Source organism: Carlito syrichta, unplaced genomic scaffold, assembly GCF_000164805.1.
Source record: "Carlito syrichta isolate Samal-C Ts95f unplaced genomic scaffold, Tarsius_syrichta-2.0.1 Scaffold304708, whole genome shotgun sequence".
Classification (NCBI taxonomy): domain Eukaryota; kingdom Metazoa; phylum Chordata; class Mammalia; order Primates; family Tarsiidae; genus Carlito; species Carlito syrichta.
This window is the reverse complement of record NW_007248804.1, coordinates 183,083-204,772: the sequence shown is the minus strand read 5'-3', so window position 1 is coordinate 204,772 and position 21,690 is coordinate 183,083. Positions and strand designations below refer to the sequence as shown.

General features: G+C 39.8%; 1 protein-coding gene across 1 annotated transcript in view; it reads right to left on the bottom strand.

Annotated features, from left to right (window-relative positions):
* The window catches only part of CSNK1G1 (casein kinase 1 gamma 1), a 165,813-nt gene that overhangs the window by 90,219 nt on the left and 53,904 nt on the right, over positions 1-21,690 (bottom strand). The window contains exons 2-3 of the mRNA XM_021713741.1: positions 17,709-18,107; positions 1,330-1,370 (exon numbers count right to left, since the gene is read on the bottom strand). Of these exons, the coding sequence (XP_021569416.1) occupies positions 1,330-1,370; positions 17,709-17,889 (222 nt within the window). The 5' untranslated portion in view covers positions 17,890-18,107. The remainder of the gene's footprint in view (positions 1-1,329; positions 1,371-17,708; positions 18,108-21,690) is intronic.

Sequence of the window (21,690 nt, the reverse complement as noted above, 5' to 3'; positions counted from 1 at the left end):
CAAAGTGAGACTCCAACTCAAAAAAAAAAAAAGTGGTTCCATAGAAATAACCTAAGCTCTGCTCCCTATCTGTCAATCCCTTAGTAGAGAAACCAATCTGGTAACTGTCAGTTCTTCACAAGACAACACTGTCTCCTCTACAAACCAACTTGCTAAACTGAGAGAAAGGGACCAACCAAAGATCAGGTGTGGGTGTGGAAAATGAAATTCATTCATTCAATTAACATAAAATATTTACTTCAGCCACTAACTCCCCTGGCTTCCAACTAATGAAGTCCAAAGCTACCTGTAAATCCTGCAGAATTTACTATGATTTACTAGGCGGGTAAATATATACACAGTTTACTGAAACTAGTCATATAAAACATGACTAAAAATGGTTTTGTTACCAACCTTAAATATAAAATAACTGTTTCTTCTAAAATGATTAGTACTCAAAAATAATAATTAAAAAAAAAATGTATTTAGTTTTTGAGTCAGAGTCTCACTCTGTTGCCCAGGCTGGAGTGCAATGGCCATTCATGGCCACCACAGCCTCGACCTGCTGGGCTCAGGTAATCCTTCCGCCTCAGCCTTCCAAGTAGCTGGAATTATAGGCATGCGCCATCATGCCTGGCTAATTTTTCTTGATTTATTGTAGAGATGAAGTCTCACCAAGTTGCTCAGGCTGGTCTCGAACCCGTGGGCTCAGGTAATTCTCTCACCTTGGCCTCCCAAATTACTGGGATTATAGGCGTGAACCATTGCACCTGGCCTAAAAAGTAGTAAATCACTAATTTTCGTTTTTAATACAATGCAATTTTCAATGACTAACTTCATAAGTATTAATATAACGAATTGACCTCTCTGCTTCTATTCTGAACATGTGTTTTTCATGCCTGACAGTTTCTTAAGGCCACAACTACATGATCAGATATAATTTCTTTCTACTAAGGATATTAACAAACATCTTACCTTTAAAAAATAAATCAGTTATGCTTGAGGAAAAGAACAATACAATTTTCAAATGATTCTATCTTTTTAAGATAGTTCTGTGAAAGATAGAGTTCACACAATTCTTAGTTCTTCCAGTTATTTTTTAATCAACTAATTTTTGGTTCATCATTGCTAATACTATATTGGCATCATCTAAGTATATAGTATTATATAGTATAGAGTGATTTATCACTGTAACATTATAATTGAAAAAAATGACTATGTGGGATATAAGAATATGAGAAATAAATAATATTATTATTTTTGTGAATGCTTAAAACTGTTTCCTGTAAAAAGATATGAGCAATGAGAGTGCCAAAACATTAGTTAACCACAAACACAGATTCTACTCACCAGTTTGATTGCTACATATTCATTGGTGTAGAGATTTTTACCTATGGGGAAAGCAGAATGTTTATGTTTTAGTGGTATTTATTCTGAGAAATGCAAAGCAAAATATTAGCTTACGGGGTCATAAGAAAGGTCACATCCCTAATGCTGTTCATATGTATGAAATGTGATTTATAAGTGAAAGCTAAACAGAGATAGTGAGATCCAGCAAGACGAGAACAAAATGGCTTGACAATTTGGAAATTTAATCTACACATAATTTTTTTTTTAAAAAAAGAGGAAAAGAGCGCGCTCTTGCTCTCATATCCTTTTTCTGTGGCGCGCGTGCACACAAACGCGCGCGCACACACACACACACACACACACTTATTTGAAATTTTCGAACTATTAAGCCATAAGACAAACCAAGAAGAAATGCCAGAATTTCAAAGAGATTTTAACTCTTGGCACACTAAACACAAACTCTAAATTTTCTAACTAACTGCAAATTGGAATTTAATATTTTTTGTTATGGTATTTCATGTCAACTTTAGATGGCATAAAGTACAGTGTAAGACCCAGTGTGGTGGCTCATGCCTGTAATACCAGCACTTTGGGAGGTTAAGGCAGAAGAACTTCTTGAGCACAGGAGTTTGACACCAGCCTGAGCAACACAGTGAGACCTAATCGCTACAAAAAATACAAAAATTAGCTGGGCATGCCTGTATTCCCAGCTACTTGGGAGGCTAAGGCAGAAGGATCACATGAGCCCAGGAGATCAAGGCTGCAATGAGCTGTGATCATGCCACTGCTCTCCAGCCTAAGCAACAGAGCAAAACCCTGCAGAAAGAAAGAAGGGAGGGAGGAAGGGAGGAATATGTGAAATAAAACCAATTATTGCCCAATCCTCCTTTTAGAGAAATCATCTACTGCCAGAAGTAGATGATTCTCAAAGCTGTTTTGGACTATTCACCACAACTCTAGCTCTATAAGCAGACAATACTCAGGCATCTCGAACTTCTTCCTGAAATAATTTTTCCTCCCAACTTCCCTAAATTGAATCAATATCCCTAGACACTGAGACAAGAACTTGGAGTGATGATGAGAATGAGAATAACTATCATTTAGCCTGTTATTACATGTTGAATATTCAGCTCTTCTCACCCTCAGTGATCCTTCAAATCTTAACTTCAATTGCTCCTGTTTAGTACATGCCATACAGTTTAACCATAGCATTGAATTTCATATTGTATCTTATACAATATTACTATTTTATCCAGCTAGTTAGTATAGTACTATCTTCAGGATACAGATTTTAATCGTTTTCTTGATGCCTATGGAGCTTCAGACCATGTTTCGCACATATCAGACACTCAAAATCTTGACTGATTAAAAGTTATAGGTATTGCATGCACAGTATGAATACTTTCAAAATAATACACATGAGTAAATAGACGTTACATATCTATATAGACACAGCTGAATATACATGCGTGGAAAGGATACAAAAAGATGTACATTAAGGTATTAAAATAATTTTTCTTATTATTTTCTGATTTTATATAATGCACACTGTTTTTATAATTAAGAAACACAATTCATTTTGGAAAGAAAAAGGTGCTTGCAATACAAGTTCTCATTTACCAAGTTCTAGATAACAGAAAACCCTTCACAATATAACTACATCATCTTCTGATACTGCTATCAGATTGCTGAGTACACCTTTATGTGTCAAAGAATACAAGTTAGAAACAACTTTTGCCTGCATATAACATAATGAGGAAGATTTACAGGTTTCCAAACATTTACCTGCTAATTTCAATACAGGTTGCAGCTTAAGAACTTTAAAGATAAAAAGGTCAGGCTATAAACATGTGAAATTATAAATGTGTTTGGGGATCTTTCTGAATTGTTGACATCCCTCTCTCCACAGTTTTACTAAGAAGAATTCCTGGGAGGTGGGAAAGTACTGGCACTAAAATTTATCCCTTACTCATTAGAGCACAGCATGTTTATACTATTAAAGATTAATATATTTGAACTATATTCCTTAAAGTAACAGATCTTCAATTCAATAGATAACAACATTTAAGGTGAACTGAGGTGGTGGTATGTACACACAGCAGAAGAATAAAACTGGATATTGATCTATAAGAAGACGATAAGGCAGCCGGGTTCGGTGGCTCAGCCTGTAATCCCTCGCTTAGGGAGGCTGAGGTGAGTGGATTGCCTGAGCCCGCGGGTTCGCCACCCACCTGGGCAACTTGGCGAGACCTCATCTCTACAATAAATTAAAAATTAGCTGGGCATGGTAGCGCGTGCCTGTAGTTCCAGCTACTTGGAAGGCTGAGGCGGAAGGATTGCCTGAGCCCAGTAGGTAGAGGCTGCAGTGGCCGGGAGTGGTCACTGCACTCCAGTCTGGGTGACAGAGTGAGACTCCAACTCAAAAAAAAAAGACGATAAAGCAATTACTAATTTTAGAGATTTAGGAGAACCTGGGAAGTCTCTGGTAGGTAATTCTGACCTTTATCCAGCTCCCCTCCACCCATAACCATACAGATGAGTAGGATTTCAACAGCTAAAGAAGGAATGAGGACATCTCAGGGAGAATAAACTGTACAAGCACAAACAAAAATTAGAAAGTAGATGGTATGGGCTGAGAATGGAGAGTGGTCTGGGATGATAGACAAGCCTCATCATGAGGATCAGGAAGGGGTAAAGACAAGAAGGGGTGGTTAGGGCAGCAAAGGAGACTGGAAAAGTAAGGTTGAGTCCACATGAAGAAAGTCATCTGTGCCATCTTTTTTTCTTTCCTAGTCACTGTATAATTGCAGAACATTAATGCCATCTTAAAGTTTAAAATGAAAGCTTTCTCTGTGTAGGGTGGTGATGATCAGATGTGTGACTCTGGATAATCACCTGTGAGGCAGAGTAAGAGATTAACTAGAAAAACAAGAGATTAGAGGGAGGGGAAAGCAGCTGAAAATTTAATATCTATCTATGCAGACACCAGACATCTAAGATGACCAACACTCAGTTATCACCCTTCAAAGACTGTAGTCCAGCTCCTCACATAAGGCCTTGCACATGATGGCTCAAAAGTCTGTCAAAAAAAAAAAAAAATCACATGATGTGGTGAGTGGCAATGCAGCACTTGAAGTGAGCCCTAAAGAATGAGCAGAGGAGAGAAAAAAGGCCATTTCCTCTTGGAAAAAACAAAAAAACAGGCCAGGCATGGTAGCTCACACCTGTAAGCCCAGCACTTTGGAAGGCCAAGGTGGGATGATTGAGCCCAGGAGTTCAAGACCAGCCTGGACAACATGGTAAGAAAATATCAAAAAACTTAGCCGGTATGAGGGTATGCATCTGTAGTCTCAGCTACTTCGGATGCTGAGATGGGAGGATCATCTGAGTCCAGGAGGTTTAGGTTGCAGTGAGATGGAATTGTGCCACTGCACTCCAGCCTGGGTGACAGAGTAAGACCCTGTTACCAAATTAAAAAGAAGAAGAAGAAGAAGGAAAAAACCAACTAATTTGAATGATGATATGAAGACATGGTAGAAAACACACAAATTTTAACATGCTGTGGCTATATAATCAGAGTCCAGGGTATGTGGAAGGAAATGATAAGAAGTAAAGCCAGAAAGAACCACAAAGTAAGAACCTTGAATGCCAGCTTTTTACTCTGAGGTATGCACACCCATGAATATATAGAAGTGTGCCAGGGCATTTATATACTAAGCTGTAGGATAAATTAGACACATTTTCCCTCCTCTCCCTCCCTCCCTTCCTTCTTGAGTCTCACACTGTCATTCAGGCTGGAGTGCAGTGACACAATCATAGCTCATGGCAGCCTCAACTTCCTTGGCTCAGACAATCCTTCCACCTTTTCCTCCTGAGTAGATAGTATTATAGGCATGCACCACCACAGCTGCTAATTCTTTTAATTAAAAAAATTTTTTTTTGTAGACATGAGGTCTTGCTATGTGGCCTAGGTTGGTCTCAAACTCCTGGGCTCAAGCAATCCTTGGATTCCCAAAGTCTGGGATTACAGGTGTGAGCCACCACGCCTAACCTGACAAACTTTTCTTGGATTCTCATTTTCATTTGAAGATTTGGAGCAAAACTTTTCTATATTATAGAAAGTATGCATACACACACACACACACACACACACACACACACACTCAGAGTATCACTCTGTTGTCCAGGATGGAGTGCCTTGGCATGATCACGATGATCATAGCTCATAGCAGCTCGACCTCCTGGGCTCAGGCGATCTTTCCACCTGAGCATCCCAAGTAGCTGGGACTACAGGCACATACCACCATGACCTGCTAATTTTTAAAAATTTTTTGTAGAGATGAGGTTTTGCTCTGTTGCCCAGGCTGGTCTTGAACTCCTGGGCTCAAGCAATTTGCCTACCTCAGTCTCCCAAAGTACTGGGATTACAGGTGTGAGCCGTTGCACCCAGCCTATAGATCTCTTTTGAAGAAAAAAATCCAAGAGTTCAAAAAAACCTTCAGGCACTTATTGATCTGTTTTTTCCACTAGGGTCTAGAGTGGTTTCATCTTTCAGTGTATAACTTTAAAAAAAAAATTTTCTGCCGGGCTCGGAGGCTCAGTCTGTAATCCTGCGCCTTTGGGAGGCCATGAGTGATCCACTGCACTCAAGCTTGGGCAAAAGAAAGAGACTCCTGCTAAAAATAAAAAATAATAATAAAATAAAATAAAATAAAAGATATATAAATTTATGAAAGAATACAAATGAGACAGCCTATGTAACACCAAACATGGTGGCTGATGCACCACAAACGGCTAACTTGCTTGTGTTTACTTATTTGCTCTAAGGGCACAAAAGAACTGAATACAGGTCACCCACTTATTACCCTTATTCCTAAGAGGCACTGGAGGTGATCTGATGATTCTACTGAGTTAAGCATTGCTCAATGCATTCTTTGCAAAGGGATAAATGCATCATTAAAACTTAATATTCAACACAAAATGTAGCCATGTTTTAGAGGTCTAGATAATCATTCAGCCAAATAATCTACAGGACTCAGAAATCTTGCTCTGGAAGAATTTCATTACAAAGATTAAGGGTTAAAATTCACAAGTGCGTCAGTTAAAAAATAAAAAAAATGTATCAATAACTGTGAGAAAAGCAAGCAATTTAGTGGACAGAAAAATATCATAAATGAGCTGGCACAATCTTAAGCACTCAAAGCTTTTAGTATCACACAAAATCCACGATGCTTCCCACACTCATTTCCTGGCTATGAGTTCTTTTATTGATAATGGAAAATAAACTGTAATACACAGTAGTTTTTGGAACTTTATATCTAAACTCAGCCCTTTTGAAACTACAGTCCTGGATATAATGCCATCCATAAAACCTTCTGCATAAAGAGTTCCTGTTTCAGTAAGTCACCTACACAGACAACATTTACCATAAGCTTCATCAGACAAAGCATAATTTCAAAGAACCATCAGGCCTCAGTTCTCAGAGCCATGTTGATAAAGAAACATACAGCCTTGAGTTCCCAGTTTAGTTAGATCTCCAGCTGTCACATTTTCTTGCCCTAAAGTGAAAGTAGCACATGAATAAATTACTAGCCAGAATTTGTAAAATATCCATCCAGCCAAATGAACTTCAGGTCATCAGCAGTTAAAACAAGTAACTACTTTTACATAACTCAGATTGGTTACCTACCCATGTCTACTTAAGGCAGAGAGAACAAGCTGGTTTATTCCTCTTCTACCCAGAGAGCAGCTCTTTACGTGGGTTGTATGATTAGGGATAAGAAGATAATAACTACAGTAACAGCAACAACAAAAAGCCAGAGGTCATCTTCATTTTAACTTAGTACTATTAAAATATTAGTAGCCGGGCTCGGTGGCTCAGCCTGTAATCCCGTGCCTTTGGGAGGCTGAGGTAAGTGGATTGCCTGAGCCCGCGGGTTCGAGACCCGCCTGGGCAGCGAGACCTCATCTCTACAATAAATAAAAAAAAATCAGCCGGGCGTGGTAGCGCATGCCTGTAATTCCGGCTACTTGGAAGGCTGAGGCGGAAGGATCGCCAGAGCCCAGCAGGTCGAGGCTGCGGTGGCCGGGAGCGGCCACTGCACTCCAGTGTGGGCAAAAGAGTGAGACTCCAACTCAAAAAAAAAAAAAAAAAATTAGTATACCACATAGAAACATTTCCTAAAATGGCTAGCAGTTAATAGCATGGAATCTCTTCTCATGTCAAGTATTATTTTTTTCCCCCTCAAGGAATTGCCTATCAATAACAGTAAGTAGGTTATCATTTAAAAAATTGTATCGGGGTTGGGAGTGGAGGCTCACATCTATAATCTCAGCATTTTGGGAGGCCAAGGCAGGAGTATCACTTGAGGGCAGGAGTTCAAGGCCAGTCTGGGCAACATAGTGATACCCTGTCTCCATAAAAAAAAAAAAAAAAAATTTTAAATTAGCCAGGCATAGTGGCACGTGCCTGAAGTCCCAGCTACATGGGATTATTTTCCCACTGTACTGAGTTATGACTTACATAGAGTAGCATGCACAGATGTTAACTGTACAGCTTGGTAAATTTTTATATATCCATATATACACCCATATAACTAGTATTCAGAGAAAGAATACTTTCGGCACACCAGTAGGCTTTCTTGTGCCACTTTCCCATTAATAATTCTCACTTACCATCACTAAAAGTAATGTTTTGACTGCTATTGAAGAGACCAGTTTTGCTTATTTTGGACATCATATGGATGGAATGATCTATAACCCATTCTTTTTTTTTTTTTTTTTTTTGAGTTGGAGTCTCACTGTCACCCAGACTGGAGTGCAGTGGCCGCTCCCGGCCACCATAGCCTCGACCTGCTGGGCTCCGGGGATCCTTCCGCCTCAGCCTTCCTAGTAGCTGGAACTACAGGTGCACGCTACCACGCCGGCTAATTTTTTGATTTTATTGTAGAGATGAGGTCTCGCCTGCCCAGGCGGGTCTCGAACCCGCGGCTCGGGCAATCCACTCACCTCAGCCTCCCAAAGGTGCGGGATTACAGGCTGAGCCACCAAGCCCAGTTATAACCCACTCTTACGTGGTTGAATTCTTTTCTTTGATTATGTCTGTGAGATTCACCCACTTTGTTACAGGCATTAGTAGTTATTTTTTATATGATATTCCCTATATGAATATACCATGATTTATTTATCTCTTCTACTTGTGACGGATATTTGGGCTATTTACAGTTTTGGCCAATAGGAATAATAGTGCTATGAATATTTTTAAATATATGTCTTGGTGCACATATACATGCATTCTCTTGAATACATACCCAGAGTGATATGTATTCAAGAAATCAAGTCTTTGAACTCATCAATTTTGATGCCTTTTAGTGCTGTGTTTTTGTTTTCCCTCTTCCACATCAGCAAAACAAAGTTGCTTGGAGCGAGATTGAGTGAATAGGGAGGGTGGGGTACAGATGTCAGGCCGTTTTAAGTCAAAGAGTACTGAACACTTAATGCAGTGTAGGTATACTCCTAAGTCATCCATCAAGAAATGGGCAAATACATTGAAAGAATCTTAAAAAAAAAAAAAAAAAATTGAGGCCTGAACAATACAGCAAGACCTAATATCTACAAAATAATGCAAAAATTAGCTGAGTATGGTGGCGCATGCCTGTAGTCCCAGTTGCTGGGAAGGCTGAGAAGGAAAGATCACTTGAGCTAGGAGGGTAAGGGTGTAGTGATCTGAAATCATGCCACTCCAGCCTAGGCCATAGAGCAAGATCCCGTCTCAAAAGAAAAAAAGAGAATGTTCAATCTTGATTCTGTTAAGCAGTGTATTAGCTGTCCCACCCAGAGCATTGTGCTGTAAACATATTTCACCAGTATGTTCTTCAAAAGTCTCAATTCAATTTTCTGTTAAACTGGATGGGACCACAATACATAACTCTATTGCTGAGCTTCAGTGATGGCAATGATCCATTAACTAATTCTCTTTGGTGAAGATGGTTAAAAGAACTACACATCTACTTAAATGATTTTATCAGTCAGCTTATAATTTCCATATATGTCACCAGAATATCACAAAAGTCTGTCAAATAAATGTCATGCTGAATAAAAATGTAAGCCAGACATGGTGGCTCATGCCTGTACTCTCAGCACATTGGGAGGCCAAGGTGGGAGGAATGCTTGAGCTCAGGAGTTTGAGACCAGCTCGGGCAACATAGAGACCTCGTCTCTACAATAAATCAAAAAATTAGCCAGGCATGGTGGTACATGCCTGTAGTCCCAGCTACTTTGGAGGCTGAGGCAGGAAGATCACCTGAGCACAAGAGGTCAAGACTGCTATGAGCCATGATCATGTTACTACACTCCAGCCTGGGTAAGAGAGTGGGACTTGACACACACAAATTTTTTTTTTAATTTTTTAATTAGAAAATAAAAAATGTACAATATATAGAGACATCTAGTTTAACATGGCAGGAAAAAATGTAGGCATTTAGCTCCATTCATTTCCAAAATCTCACTGAAATAACAAAAGAAACAAGAAAGGACAAAGACAATAAGGTAAGGAAACAGTAGACTAGAGATATCAACAACATTTTAGAAGATGACAAGTGAATAAACAAAAGGTAACTGGCAGCAGAACTAAGAAAGCTATACAGCAGAAAGGAATCTAAACACAAGATTACCTAATATGACTGGCAAATTTTACAATTCTGTTGGAGACTTGAGGGGAAGAATTAATGAAAGGTATACAGATAATTAAGAAATTTGTTTAAAATTTCAAATATCAGCAATTTTTAATTCTAAGGAAAAGAAGGATAGGGCCGTACTAAAAAAGAACTATAATGGTGTTCTTATGGTTCAGCTGTAAACAATATTTCCACAGCCATCATACTGTAAATGTAGAAAAACGGTAACCAAAAAATATGACATAAGCACATTGGGAATGTAAGGAGAGTATGTATGTCAATCAGGGATGACATATATGAGAAAATCAGGATATAGTATCTAATATTGAAAAAAATAAAGGTATAATTTAGAAACAAGGGGGTATCTATAGCACATGGCTAAAAGAGCTGAACCATTCATAACAGCAGGGATCGGGACTTTAAAATCTATATAACAAGGCTGGGCTTGGTGGTTCAGCCTGTAATTCCAGCACTTTGGGAGGCTGAGACAAGTGGATTGCCTGAGCCTACAGATTTGAGACCAGCCCGAGCAAGTGGGTGAGACTTCATCTCTACAATAAATAAGTCGGGCATGATAGCGCATGCCTGTAGTTCTGGCTACTTGGAAGGCTGAGGCGGAAGGATTGCCTGAGCCCAGCAGGTCAACGCTGGGGTGGCCGTGAGTTTGCCACTGCACTCCAGCCTGGGAGACAGAGTGAGACTCCAATTCAAAATAAATAAATAAATAAAATCTATGTAACATAACTATTGTAATTCAAAAACAAATTATAAAAAAGTATCTGCACTCCAGTCTGGGCAACAGTGAGACTCCAACTCAAAAAAAAAAAAAAAAGTATATGTTGTGTCTGTCTATGGTACTCTTGTGCCCTAGTAACCCTGATGCGGAAAAAATTGGATTCACCAAGCATCATCTACTCTTTGAAAGCCCACTATGGTTTACAATAAGTTCCACTGTCTTTGATAAAAGCTTTTCTTTTTTCTGGAAAAGTAGACCATAAGTTCAGATACTTTTCTTCTTATAAGACATAATGACATCATTTAAATATTGCTTCTGAATTTCCCTCATAATTAAATTTTTATTTCTATAAACTCCTGTTGCCCATAATCATCCTAGTTTCGTAGTCTTCCTCAACAATTACAAATTGGTTTGGTAAGCCTGGAAATTTTACCATTAAATTCTCCTGGTTAACTAATCAAGATGTCAACACATAATCCTGCAATTATTAGATCTGTGATAAAAGTAACTTCTAAAATTACTATATTAATGCAACCAACACAGACTGTGTGCCAAGAAATGTAGTCAAAATTTTTCATTCCTACCATTTGTGGATTATGCTGACAGAATTCTTCTTCAAGATCTTTTTAAGCTGCATAACTTCAACAAATAGTGCTTAAGTTAGAATTAATAGGGTACAATTCCAAAAGAAATTTAACTATATTACTATGAACAATAATTTTATATATATTTGATGTTCTTCCAGAAAATTCAAATGTGCAAGAAAAATAAAAATAGGCAAATGGGATTTAATTAAGCTAAAAAGTTTCTGCAAGGCAAAAGAAATAATCAACAGAGTGAACAGATAGCCAACAAAACGGGAGAAAAATACTTGCAAACTATGCATCTGACAAAGGAATGATAACCAGAGTTTACAAGGAACTCAAACAACAAAAAGAAAAACAAGTAACTCCATATAAAAGCGGGAAAAAAACACAGATATTTTTCAAGATACAAATGGCCTAGAAGTATATGAATAAAATGCACAACATCACTAATCATCATAGAAATGCAAATTAAAACCATAATGTGATATCAGCTTATACCAATCAGAAAGGATAATATGAAAAAAATTTTTTAAAAAGGTGTTGGTAAGGATGCCAAGAAAAGGGAATGCTTATATATTTTTGGTGGGAATGTAAATTAATACAATCTCTATAGAAAACAGCATGGAGATTTCTCAAAGAACTAAGAATAGCATTACCACTGGATCCAACAATCTCACTATAGGGTATCTACCCAAAGGTAAAGAAATCATTATAGCAAAAAGATACCTGCACGCATGTTTATCGCAGCACTATTCACAATAGTAAAGACATGGAATCAACCTAGATGTCCACTATCGAATGTTTGGGTAAAGAAAATATGGTAAACAGATACAACAAAATACTATTCAAACCAAAGGCAACAATTAGCCCTCTCCTAATTAACCTCCCTAGTCTTCAAATTCTTCTTCTTCTAACATCTCTCCTTCTGGTACTCAAACATGCTCCACAAAGCATCATCTCATCACTCCTTCTGTGTTTGTTAACCTACATGATGATTTCTTAATTTCTGTCTCAAGCCTGCACTTTATAAGCCTCAGATACACATTTCTACATATGTGCCGCACTCTCTTCCAAGTCAAATATTCACAAACTCTATCCTACCTGCTTTCTCAACCACCCACCCCTATCCTATATTTCCTATCTCCTTCAAAGCCTTCCTATTCCCCATCATCTCCCCAAGCTAGCAAACTGTGTCATCTTTGACTCCTTCCCCTCAAATAACTAGTAACCAAATACTGCTTATAGTCTGCTTCTAAAATTTCTAACTTACCTCTGCCTCTGTCCATCTCACTGTCATTTTCATAGCGGACTATTCAGCCCAACAAACAATGAGTATCCATTACATGCCATGCACAGTTAAAGAAGCTAGGGAAGGCCGGGCTCAGTGGGTCAGCCTGCAATCCCGTGCTTTGGGAGGCCGAGGTGAGTGGATTGCCTGAGCCCGTGGGTTCAAGACCCACCTGGGCAACTTGGTGAGACCTCATCTCTACAATAAATCAAAAATCAGCTGAGTATGGTAGCATGCGCCTGTAGTTCCAGCTACTTGGAAGGCTGAGGCGGAAGGATCGCCAGAGCCCAGCAGGTCGAGGCTGCGGTGGCCAGGAGCGGCCACTGCACTCCAGTCTGGGCGACAGAGTGAGATTCCGACTCTAAATAAATAAACAAACAAACAAACAAATAAATAAAATAAAGAAGCTAGGGATATGAAGATTAATAAAGCAAAGTAGTACTCCTAACACTTATCTTGAGATAGAGGGAGAGAGGAAGAAAGTACATTGTGATAAGCACCACAAATAGAGCAAAATCTGTAAGATGTCAGCTTCTTTCTTAGCTCGTCTTATAAAACAACTTGCCTTCTCTGTCTGGATGACATAACTCCTCTGTTGTTAAGTCTCTAATGATCCCACGCCACTGCCTACAGGATAAAGCCCAAATTATTTAATTTCTGCAAACACTTCATAATCTTGTCCCAACATACCAAACAGCCTCATCTATCAATTTTCTTTGACTTCATATCCTATGACACAATCATGTATAACTAGCTGCTGCTCTGATAACATGCAGGGCACTTTCACAACACCTAGCGCTTGTGCATCCTACAGCTGAACAGTCATTCTTCCCTGTGCCTATCACTGGAAATCCTGTGCTATTTATCAAATAATATCTCTTCCTTCAAATCTTCTCTGCCAGTGTAGTTTCCATACAATATGTTATAACACTTAACACTTTGTACTGCAATTTGTTTTTCTCTTTCTTTCTACCACTAGACTGTGGAGTATGGTATTTGTAGAAACAGAAACTACATCTTTTTGTTTGTTTCATTTCCAAAGTCTAGCAGGATAGTAAATATTGAAGAGGTGGTTGTTAAATGGAAGATAGAGTGGAGACATTTGCAGAGAACCGAAATGCATTAATCACTGTATTTTTTTTTTTTTGGCTCTCCATCTGGACTCCATAGGGCTACTACCTACAGCACTTCCGAATAAACCTGGAGCCCAAAGGAACCCATGCTTTAATTCCACACCCCCTTCTATTCATCTATCTATCCATCCATCTCATAAATAACAGTAAACAAGATCAAGTGCAGTGGCTCACACCTGTAATCCCAATACTTTGGGAAGCCATGGTGGGAGGAAGGCTTGAGCCCGGGAGTTGAAGACCTGCCTGGCAACATAGTGAGACCTAATCTCCACAAACTTTTTTTTTTAAATTAGCAACAGAGTGAGACTCCAACTCAAAAAAAAAAAAAAAAAATTAGCCCAGCATGGAGGTATGCTACTTGGAGGCTAAGGTGGAAGGATCACCTGAGCCCGGAAGATCACAGTTGCAATGAAGCATGACCATGCCACTGCACTTCAGCCTGGGTGACAGAATGAGACTCCACTAAAAATAAATAAATAAATAACAGTAAATGATACAGACAGCATTCCAGTCCTTCAAAGAGCTTATATTCAAGTAAGGAGGCAATTAACAGGTAAAAAATACATAAGGTCATTTCAGACCACGAAGAATGCAATGAATAAAGCAGTTTGATGGGATAGAATGTGCTAGATGAGAAATGTAGTACTTTATTATTATTATTATTGTTTTTTTGAGTCTCACTCTGTCTCCCAGACTGGAGTGCAGTGGCTGCTCCCAGCCACCGCAGCCTCGACCTGCTAGGCTCCGGCGATCCTTCCGCCTTCCAAGTAGCTGGAACTACAGGCACGCGCTACCACACCCAGCTAGTTTTTTGATTTATTGTAGAGATGAGGTCTCACCAAGTTGCCCAGGTAGGTCGCGAGCCCGCGGGCTCAGGCAATTCACTCACCTCAGTCTCCCAAGGTGCGGGATTACAGGCTGAGCCACCGAGCCCGGTTAAAATGTAGTACTTTAATTAAATTAAAGAAAGAAAGAAGCCACAGAAGGTTTCTCTGAGAAGGTAACATACAAACTCAGGCCTGGAGGATGAAAAACAACTATGCAAAATTCTAGGGGAACAATTCTGCAAGCAGAAGACACTATAAGTGTAAAGGGCTCTGAAGCAGAAATACCCTTCACTGTTTGAGGAACAGTGAAGACAGTGAGATCTTGTAGGTGGCAGCATCTTTGCTTATCTACACAATCTTCTACTTACTACTCTGACAGCAAAGGAATGATGGAATGGGGTATACAACCCACTCTGTTATTAGGAAGATGCCACGTGATTCTGAAAGCACCTTTCCTTATTAAAAAAAAGAAAGAAAGAAAGAAAGTACCTTTCCTGGTTTCTGCTAATAAAAATTTCTAGACTAGGTGTGGTGGCTCAAGCCTGTAATCCCATCACTTTGAGATGCTGATGTGGGAGGATCCCTTGAGACCAGGAATTCAAGACTGCCCTAGGCCACATAGCAAGACCTCGTCTCTACAAAAAAAAAATCTAAAAATTAGCCAGACATGGTGACATGCGTCCATAGTCCCAGCAATTCAGGAGGCTGAGGCGAGAGGATCGCCTGAGACGAAGAGATCAAGGTTGCAGTGAGCCTGACTGTGCCACTGTACTCCAGCCTGGGTGACAGAGTGAGACCCCAACTCAAAAAAAGTATTTCTAGATACAATGTCTTAACAATATGGTCCCAGGGCTAATTAAAACCTGATGAACAGAGAAGAATTGAAAAGAAAGACAAGCTCTTTCTACTGACTCTATAGACAAGTCGAAATGAGAAATATCAAAATTATCCTGGATTCATGAGAGGAAATAAAGCATAATACTAAGAAAATATCTGACTTATCCTTTTAACTGAATGGATTTTTCTACACCCATATAAACTTATAATACAAATCTAGACTTAAGTGATTAAACAGACCTCCAGTTTTCACTGACCAAGGTTTTTCTTCACTTTCACAGAAACTAAACAATTTTCTGATGTTTTGGGAATTCAGATTTACATGTATTAGAAAATGCATCTCAGTAATCATTTTGTGAATGTTTATGTCATAATCTATTTAATGCAAGTGCTATTATTAAAGTCAACCCCATGACATAAAGGAACATTCACAAAACTAGTTGCTAACACAACTCTGTAATTACTAGGAAGTCAAGCAGTGAGAAATTAAACATCTTTTCCCTTTGTCAGTGGCACCTGCCAGCTTTGCTAACCTGAACATAAACACAAAGATAAAATAAAACCCCTTTCATTATCCTAGATAGGTCTTGAAATTTCAGGTTGCCACCTTTCTACTGGTAAAAATAAATTCATTCTCAGCATCCTTAAATTTACTTCTATACCAGTTATCTCTGGTTAGTATAGTGATGTTTCTCCAAGGCTGTCTATGGGGGACCAGAGGTAAGACTTTTTCTATCTTCTTTTCGCAGGACCATCAGAGGTAACAAATGACAATCACTTCATGTTCCCACCCTACCACTCCACAAAGGGCTAAAGTTTCCTACAATTGAGTCTTCATAATTATGTACAGTCTCTCGACAGTTATTTTAAAAAGGCTGGCAGGGCGTGGTGGCTCATGCCTATAACCCCAGCACTTTGGGAGGCTGAGGTGAGAGGATTGCCTAAGTCCAGGGGTCTGAGACCAGCCTGGGGAACATGGCAAGACCTCATCTCTACAATAAATCAAAAAATTAGCTGGGCATGGCGGCGCACGCCTGTAGTTCCAAGTACTTGGGAGGCTGAGAGAGAAGGATCACCTGAGTCCAGCAGGTCAAGGCTGCAGTGGCCGAGAGCGTGTCACAGCACTCCAGCCTGGGTGACAAAGTGAGACTCCAACTCAAAAAAAAAAAAAAAAAAAAGCTTAAAAGGAGACCCTATCACATTCTTCAAGCTAATCTCCAACTTTATACATTTATATGGTCCTTCATTTTCTCTATTCCACTCATCAAGGAAGAACCATTAAAAGGTACACAAATACCCAATGCACCTTCTTCCCAGTCTCACATCTCCAAACTGGTTGATTTTGTCATTATTTGTCATCTCACCTGTAAATTCAAACTTTAAATAGAAAATCAGTTCCCCTGGTTGGGAAATAAAATTGCCTAATGTCTTCTTGGAGTTCTAACTCAATCCAAATGTTGGGAACTCCAGGAAGAAACGTACACTGTTGGAAAACGTCTATAAACAGGATGTACTGTAGATGCTTGCAGACTACGCCTGAGCATTATTAAGAAAGAATTGACTTCCCTTTCCTGGCATAGAGTCTGAATTACAGCAAGGCCTTACTCCCTTCTTTAAGGCTCAACAGCATCTGTATCACCTGGAAGTTTGTAAAATATGCAGAATTCAGGATTCCACCTCAGATCTACTAAATCAGAACCTGCATCTTGTTGGTATCTGTATGCAGTTCTACCTGTATAATAAAATCTCATAATTGTTAGAAAATTTAAAAGCACACATAAGGAGAGATAAGCCATGGATAACAACTATAACTGTTAATGACTATAGCCCCTTTCACGAATTCTTTATTTCTTATAAAAAGAGGTTCAAGAGAAATTTCTCATAAAACTATAAACTAGCGGGGCTCAGTGGCTCAGCCTATAATCCCAGCACTTTGGGAGGCTAAGGTGAGTGGATTGCCTGAGCTCGCGGATTTGAGACCCACCTGGGCCTCATCTTTACAATAAAATAAAAAATTAACCATGCCTGGTAGCACGTGCCTGTAGTTCCAGCTACTTGGAAGGCTGAGGCGGAAGGATCGCTGGAGCCCAGCAGGTCGAGGCTGCAGTGGCCGGGAGCGGCCACTGCACTCCAGTCTGGGTGACAGAGTAAGACTCCATCTCAAAAACACAAAACAAAACAAAACAAAACAAAACAAAACAACCCTCTATAAACTGCTTGACCTGAGACACACTACAGCTTTTTATAGCTATTATTGTTGTTATAAGTGGAGGCCACTGACACAACAAGTTCTTACCTAATCTGAGCTCTCCAAAGTTTCCACACCCTATCTTCTTGCCAACCCTGAAGTTGGGTCCCACCATAAGAACCCCAGAGGTTGTCGAGGAGCCAGACGGCCGGGAGCAGTGTGTACTCCTTTGTGCCATGGTTTTAGTTGTCCGTTGTCTTTCATCCTTTTCCCTACTAGGATGGTCCATGATCCTACACGACAGAATCTCTGTACAGCAAGTAGCTGCAGTGTGTAAATTTCTCTCCAAAACAAAAGTATGTCCAAATAAACTGTAGTCAGAGAAAGGTGAAGAGTTCTTTTGGCACCATATTTGTGTTTCTAATCTTCAGGAGATGAAAAACCATTGGTTAGTTCTGGCAGGGCATGTAGTCTGTAGATCTCAAGCACAAGAGGGCGTTTTGCAACCTAGGTTAAAAAAAAAAGTAGTTAAAAATTAAATTTTAAAACAAAATCAGAAAATCACTACCAACGAGAATGAATCCTATCCAAAGATGAGCAAAGCAGATAGTTTCCTGAAATGGGTTTTGGTTTTCTATCTTTCAACAGTTTAGCCACTTAGATTAGCTATTCACATGGTAACATAAGTTCAGTGGGCTGCAAACCATAGAAGCTAAAGGAACACATAAGTCTTTAATATTAAAAGCTTTCTTCTAGTAATGTACATATGATCAAAAAAAAAGACATTTGTTAGTTTTTTTCTTTACCAATAGAAAGATAAGACGGTATTAAAGTCAAGTTAAATAAACTGAGGACAATTTAATTAAAAGCTCTTTCTTTCAATTTGGCCAGAACTGATCAGAAATGAGATTTCTCACTGCCTCTCTCCTCTTTCCTCACCATTTATCAAGCACTGGCAACAATCAAGTAATCCAAAGTTACCAGTCAACACAGGCATCTTCTATGAGAGAATTTCCAAAACATCATTGATACTAAGCAGTCCTAGACGAAACCCTTGAAGAGCTCAACTCTTGGTCTAGTTTTGTCTGTAGTCTGAATATGCAACAACAGTTCAGAGGGAGATCCTTTGCAGAACCATAAAGTGAAAATAAAGCCCCCAAACAAAACATCTTAAACATAATATTCCTACCAGAATTCTCCAGTGTCCAAATTCAGGACACTGAATTCAGAGCACAACACGAATGTTTAAAGTGTGGTAATTTTTGATCTTATATTTGACAATTCATCCTTAACAACAAAAATACTGTTACCATCAATTATATACTAAACACATACTTATGTTTCATTTTCATAAATATTTTCCTTAAAACGTTAAGGGAAGAGAATCAGAATAACTGCTTGGTTATTATCACCAATTATACAATACAGTAAAAATTTCCAGATTAAGTTTCCTAAGGACACCTTTAATCCCTTACTACAGTAACAGGTACAGGACTGGGAGCTGACTGTATGGGTGGACACATAACTCAAGAATATAATCTGTTTAGTTAACTACAGTCATTAAGATAGTCTGATAATCTCTATGGAAAACAGTATGGCGATTCCTAAAACTACTAGAAATTGACCTTCCCTATGACCCAGCAATCTCCCTTCTAGGAATATACCCGGAGGAACTTAAATCATTCTCCAAAAGATTGGAGATTGGAGATATATGCTTGTGCAGGAGATACCTGCACAAGCATATTTATTTATTACAGCAGTATTTACTTTTTTTTTTTTGAGTTGGAGTGTCACTCTGTCGCCCAGACTGGAGTGCAGTGGCCGCTCCCGGCCACCGCAGCCTCCACCTCAGCCTTCCGAGTAGCCGGAATTACAGGCATGTGCTACCACGCCCGGCTGATTTTTTGATTTATTGTAGAGATGAGGTCTCGCTGCCCAGGCAGGTCTCGAACCCGCAGGCTCAGGCAATCCACTCACCTCAGCCTCCCAAAGGTGTGGGATTACAGGCTGAGCCACTGAGCCCAGCTACAGCAGTATTTACAATACCAACAACATGGAACCAATCATGCTGCCGATCAAAACTGGACTGGATAAAAAATGTGGTACATACACAAAACGGAATATTATGCAGCCATAAAGAACAAAATTATGAACTTAGATGGATTTAGAGTCTATTATACTCAGTGATTTATCACTGAAACAAAGAACTGAGTACCACATGTTCTCACTCATAAGCAGAACCTGAATATTTACAATTCTGTAAGAAAGGGACTAGCAGTAGCTGGAAACTGCCAGAGGAGGGAGGCATATAACATTATTAAGGGTACCTGATATCTCAGGCTGGCATGGTGGCTCACGCCTATAATTCCAACACTTTGGGAGGCCGAGGTGAGAGGATTGCCTGAGTCCATGGGTTCGAGACTAGCCTGGGCAACTTGGCAAGACCTCATCTCTACAATATATCAAAAAATTAGCCAGGCAGGGTGGCGCAAGCCAGTTAGTTCCAGCTACTTGGAAGGCTGAGGTGGAAGGATCACCTGAGCCCAGCAGGTCAAGGCTACAGTGGCCGTGTGTATGCCACTGCACTCCAGCCTGGGTGACCAGAGTGAGACTCGAACTCAAAAAAAGGATACCTGATCTCAAACCAGGCAAAGTGGGGACCAAAGGGAGGCCCAAACTTTACCTGTAAGATGATCACTTGTATACCTAATCCTAAATTATACCCCACATCTTCAAAATACAATAAGTTAGTTAATTTTTAAAAATAAACGGTTTATTTTTCTCTTTGGTTTTTTTACATTATTAAAACTGTATAATGACTTTAGGTTTTCACAATACTTAATGCTGGGTTCAGGTGATCCTTCCGCTTCAGCCTTCCAAATAGCTGGAAATAGAGGTATATACTACCACGCCCGACTAATTTTTTTATTTATTGTAGAGACAAGGTCTTGCCAAGTTGCCTGGGCTGGTCTCAAATTTGCGGGCTTAGGCAATCCAGTTGTCTTGGTCTCCCAAAGTGTTGAGATTAAGGACAGAGTCATTGAGCCCAGCCTGTTACTCCAATTTCTATGAAGTTCATGAACAGGTAAAAGAAAGGTGAAAGAAACCAGAGTGACTACAGAAAGGTGGAAATTAAATGGCAGGGGACACCAGGCTGATGGCTATCAATTGATATATACATTAATCAAAACTCACCAGGCCAGGCACGGTGGCTCAAGACTGTAATCCCAGCACTTTGGGAGTCCGAGGGGAGAGGACTGCCTGAGCTCAGGGGTTCGAGATCAGCCTGGGCAACTTGGCGAGACCTTGTCTCTACAATAAACCAAAAATTAGTCAGGCGTAGTAGCATGAGCTTGTAGTTCTGGTTACCTGGAAGGCTGAGGTGGAAGAATCACCTGAACCCAGCAGGTCAAGGCTGCGGGTAGCCATGAGCATGCCACTGTACCTGGGTGACAGAGTGAGACTCCAACTCAAAAAAAAAAAAAACAAACAACCATCAAAGTGCACATGTAAGATCTGTGTATCTCATTGCATGTACCTTACATATAAAAATACATGGTATCTACAAAGTGGGAAAGGGATGGACAGTCCAGCACAGAGTGCCAGATCTTGAGTGAGGAGTCCAGCACAGGAGGTCAGAGTCCAAACACAAAAAGCGCAACCCAGCACAGCATAGGCAAGGTGAGGCCAGCATCCATATGGAAGAGATGGTCAGGCATGAGGTATCAGAATTCAAGTGGAGACAGAACTAGAGGCCAGTATCTTTCTTTTTTTTTTTTGAGCCTTGACCCGTTGGCTCAGGTGATCCTTCCGCCTCAGCCTTCCAAGCAGCTGGAACTACAGGCATGTGCCATCACGCTCAGCTAATTTTTCTTGATATATTGTAGAGATAAGGTCTCGACAAGTTGCCCAGGCTGGTCTCAAACCGGTGGGCTCAGGCAATCCTCTCATCTCGGTCTCCCCAAGTACTAGGGTTATGGGTGTGAGCCACCATGCCTGGCCAAAGCCATTACCTTAAGTAAAACAATTCAAACACTGAAAGACAAATACTACATACTCTTTTTTTTTTTTTTTTTTTGAGTTGGAGTCA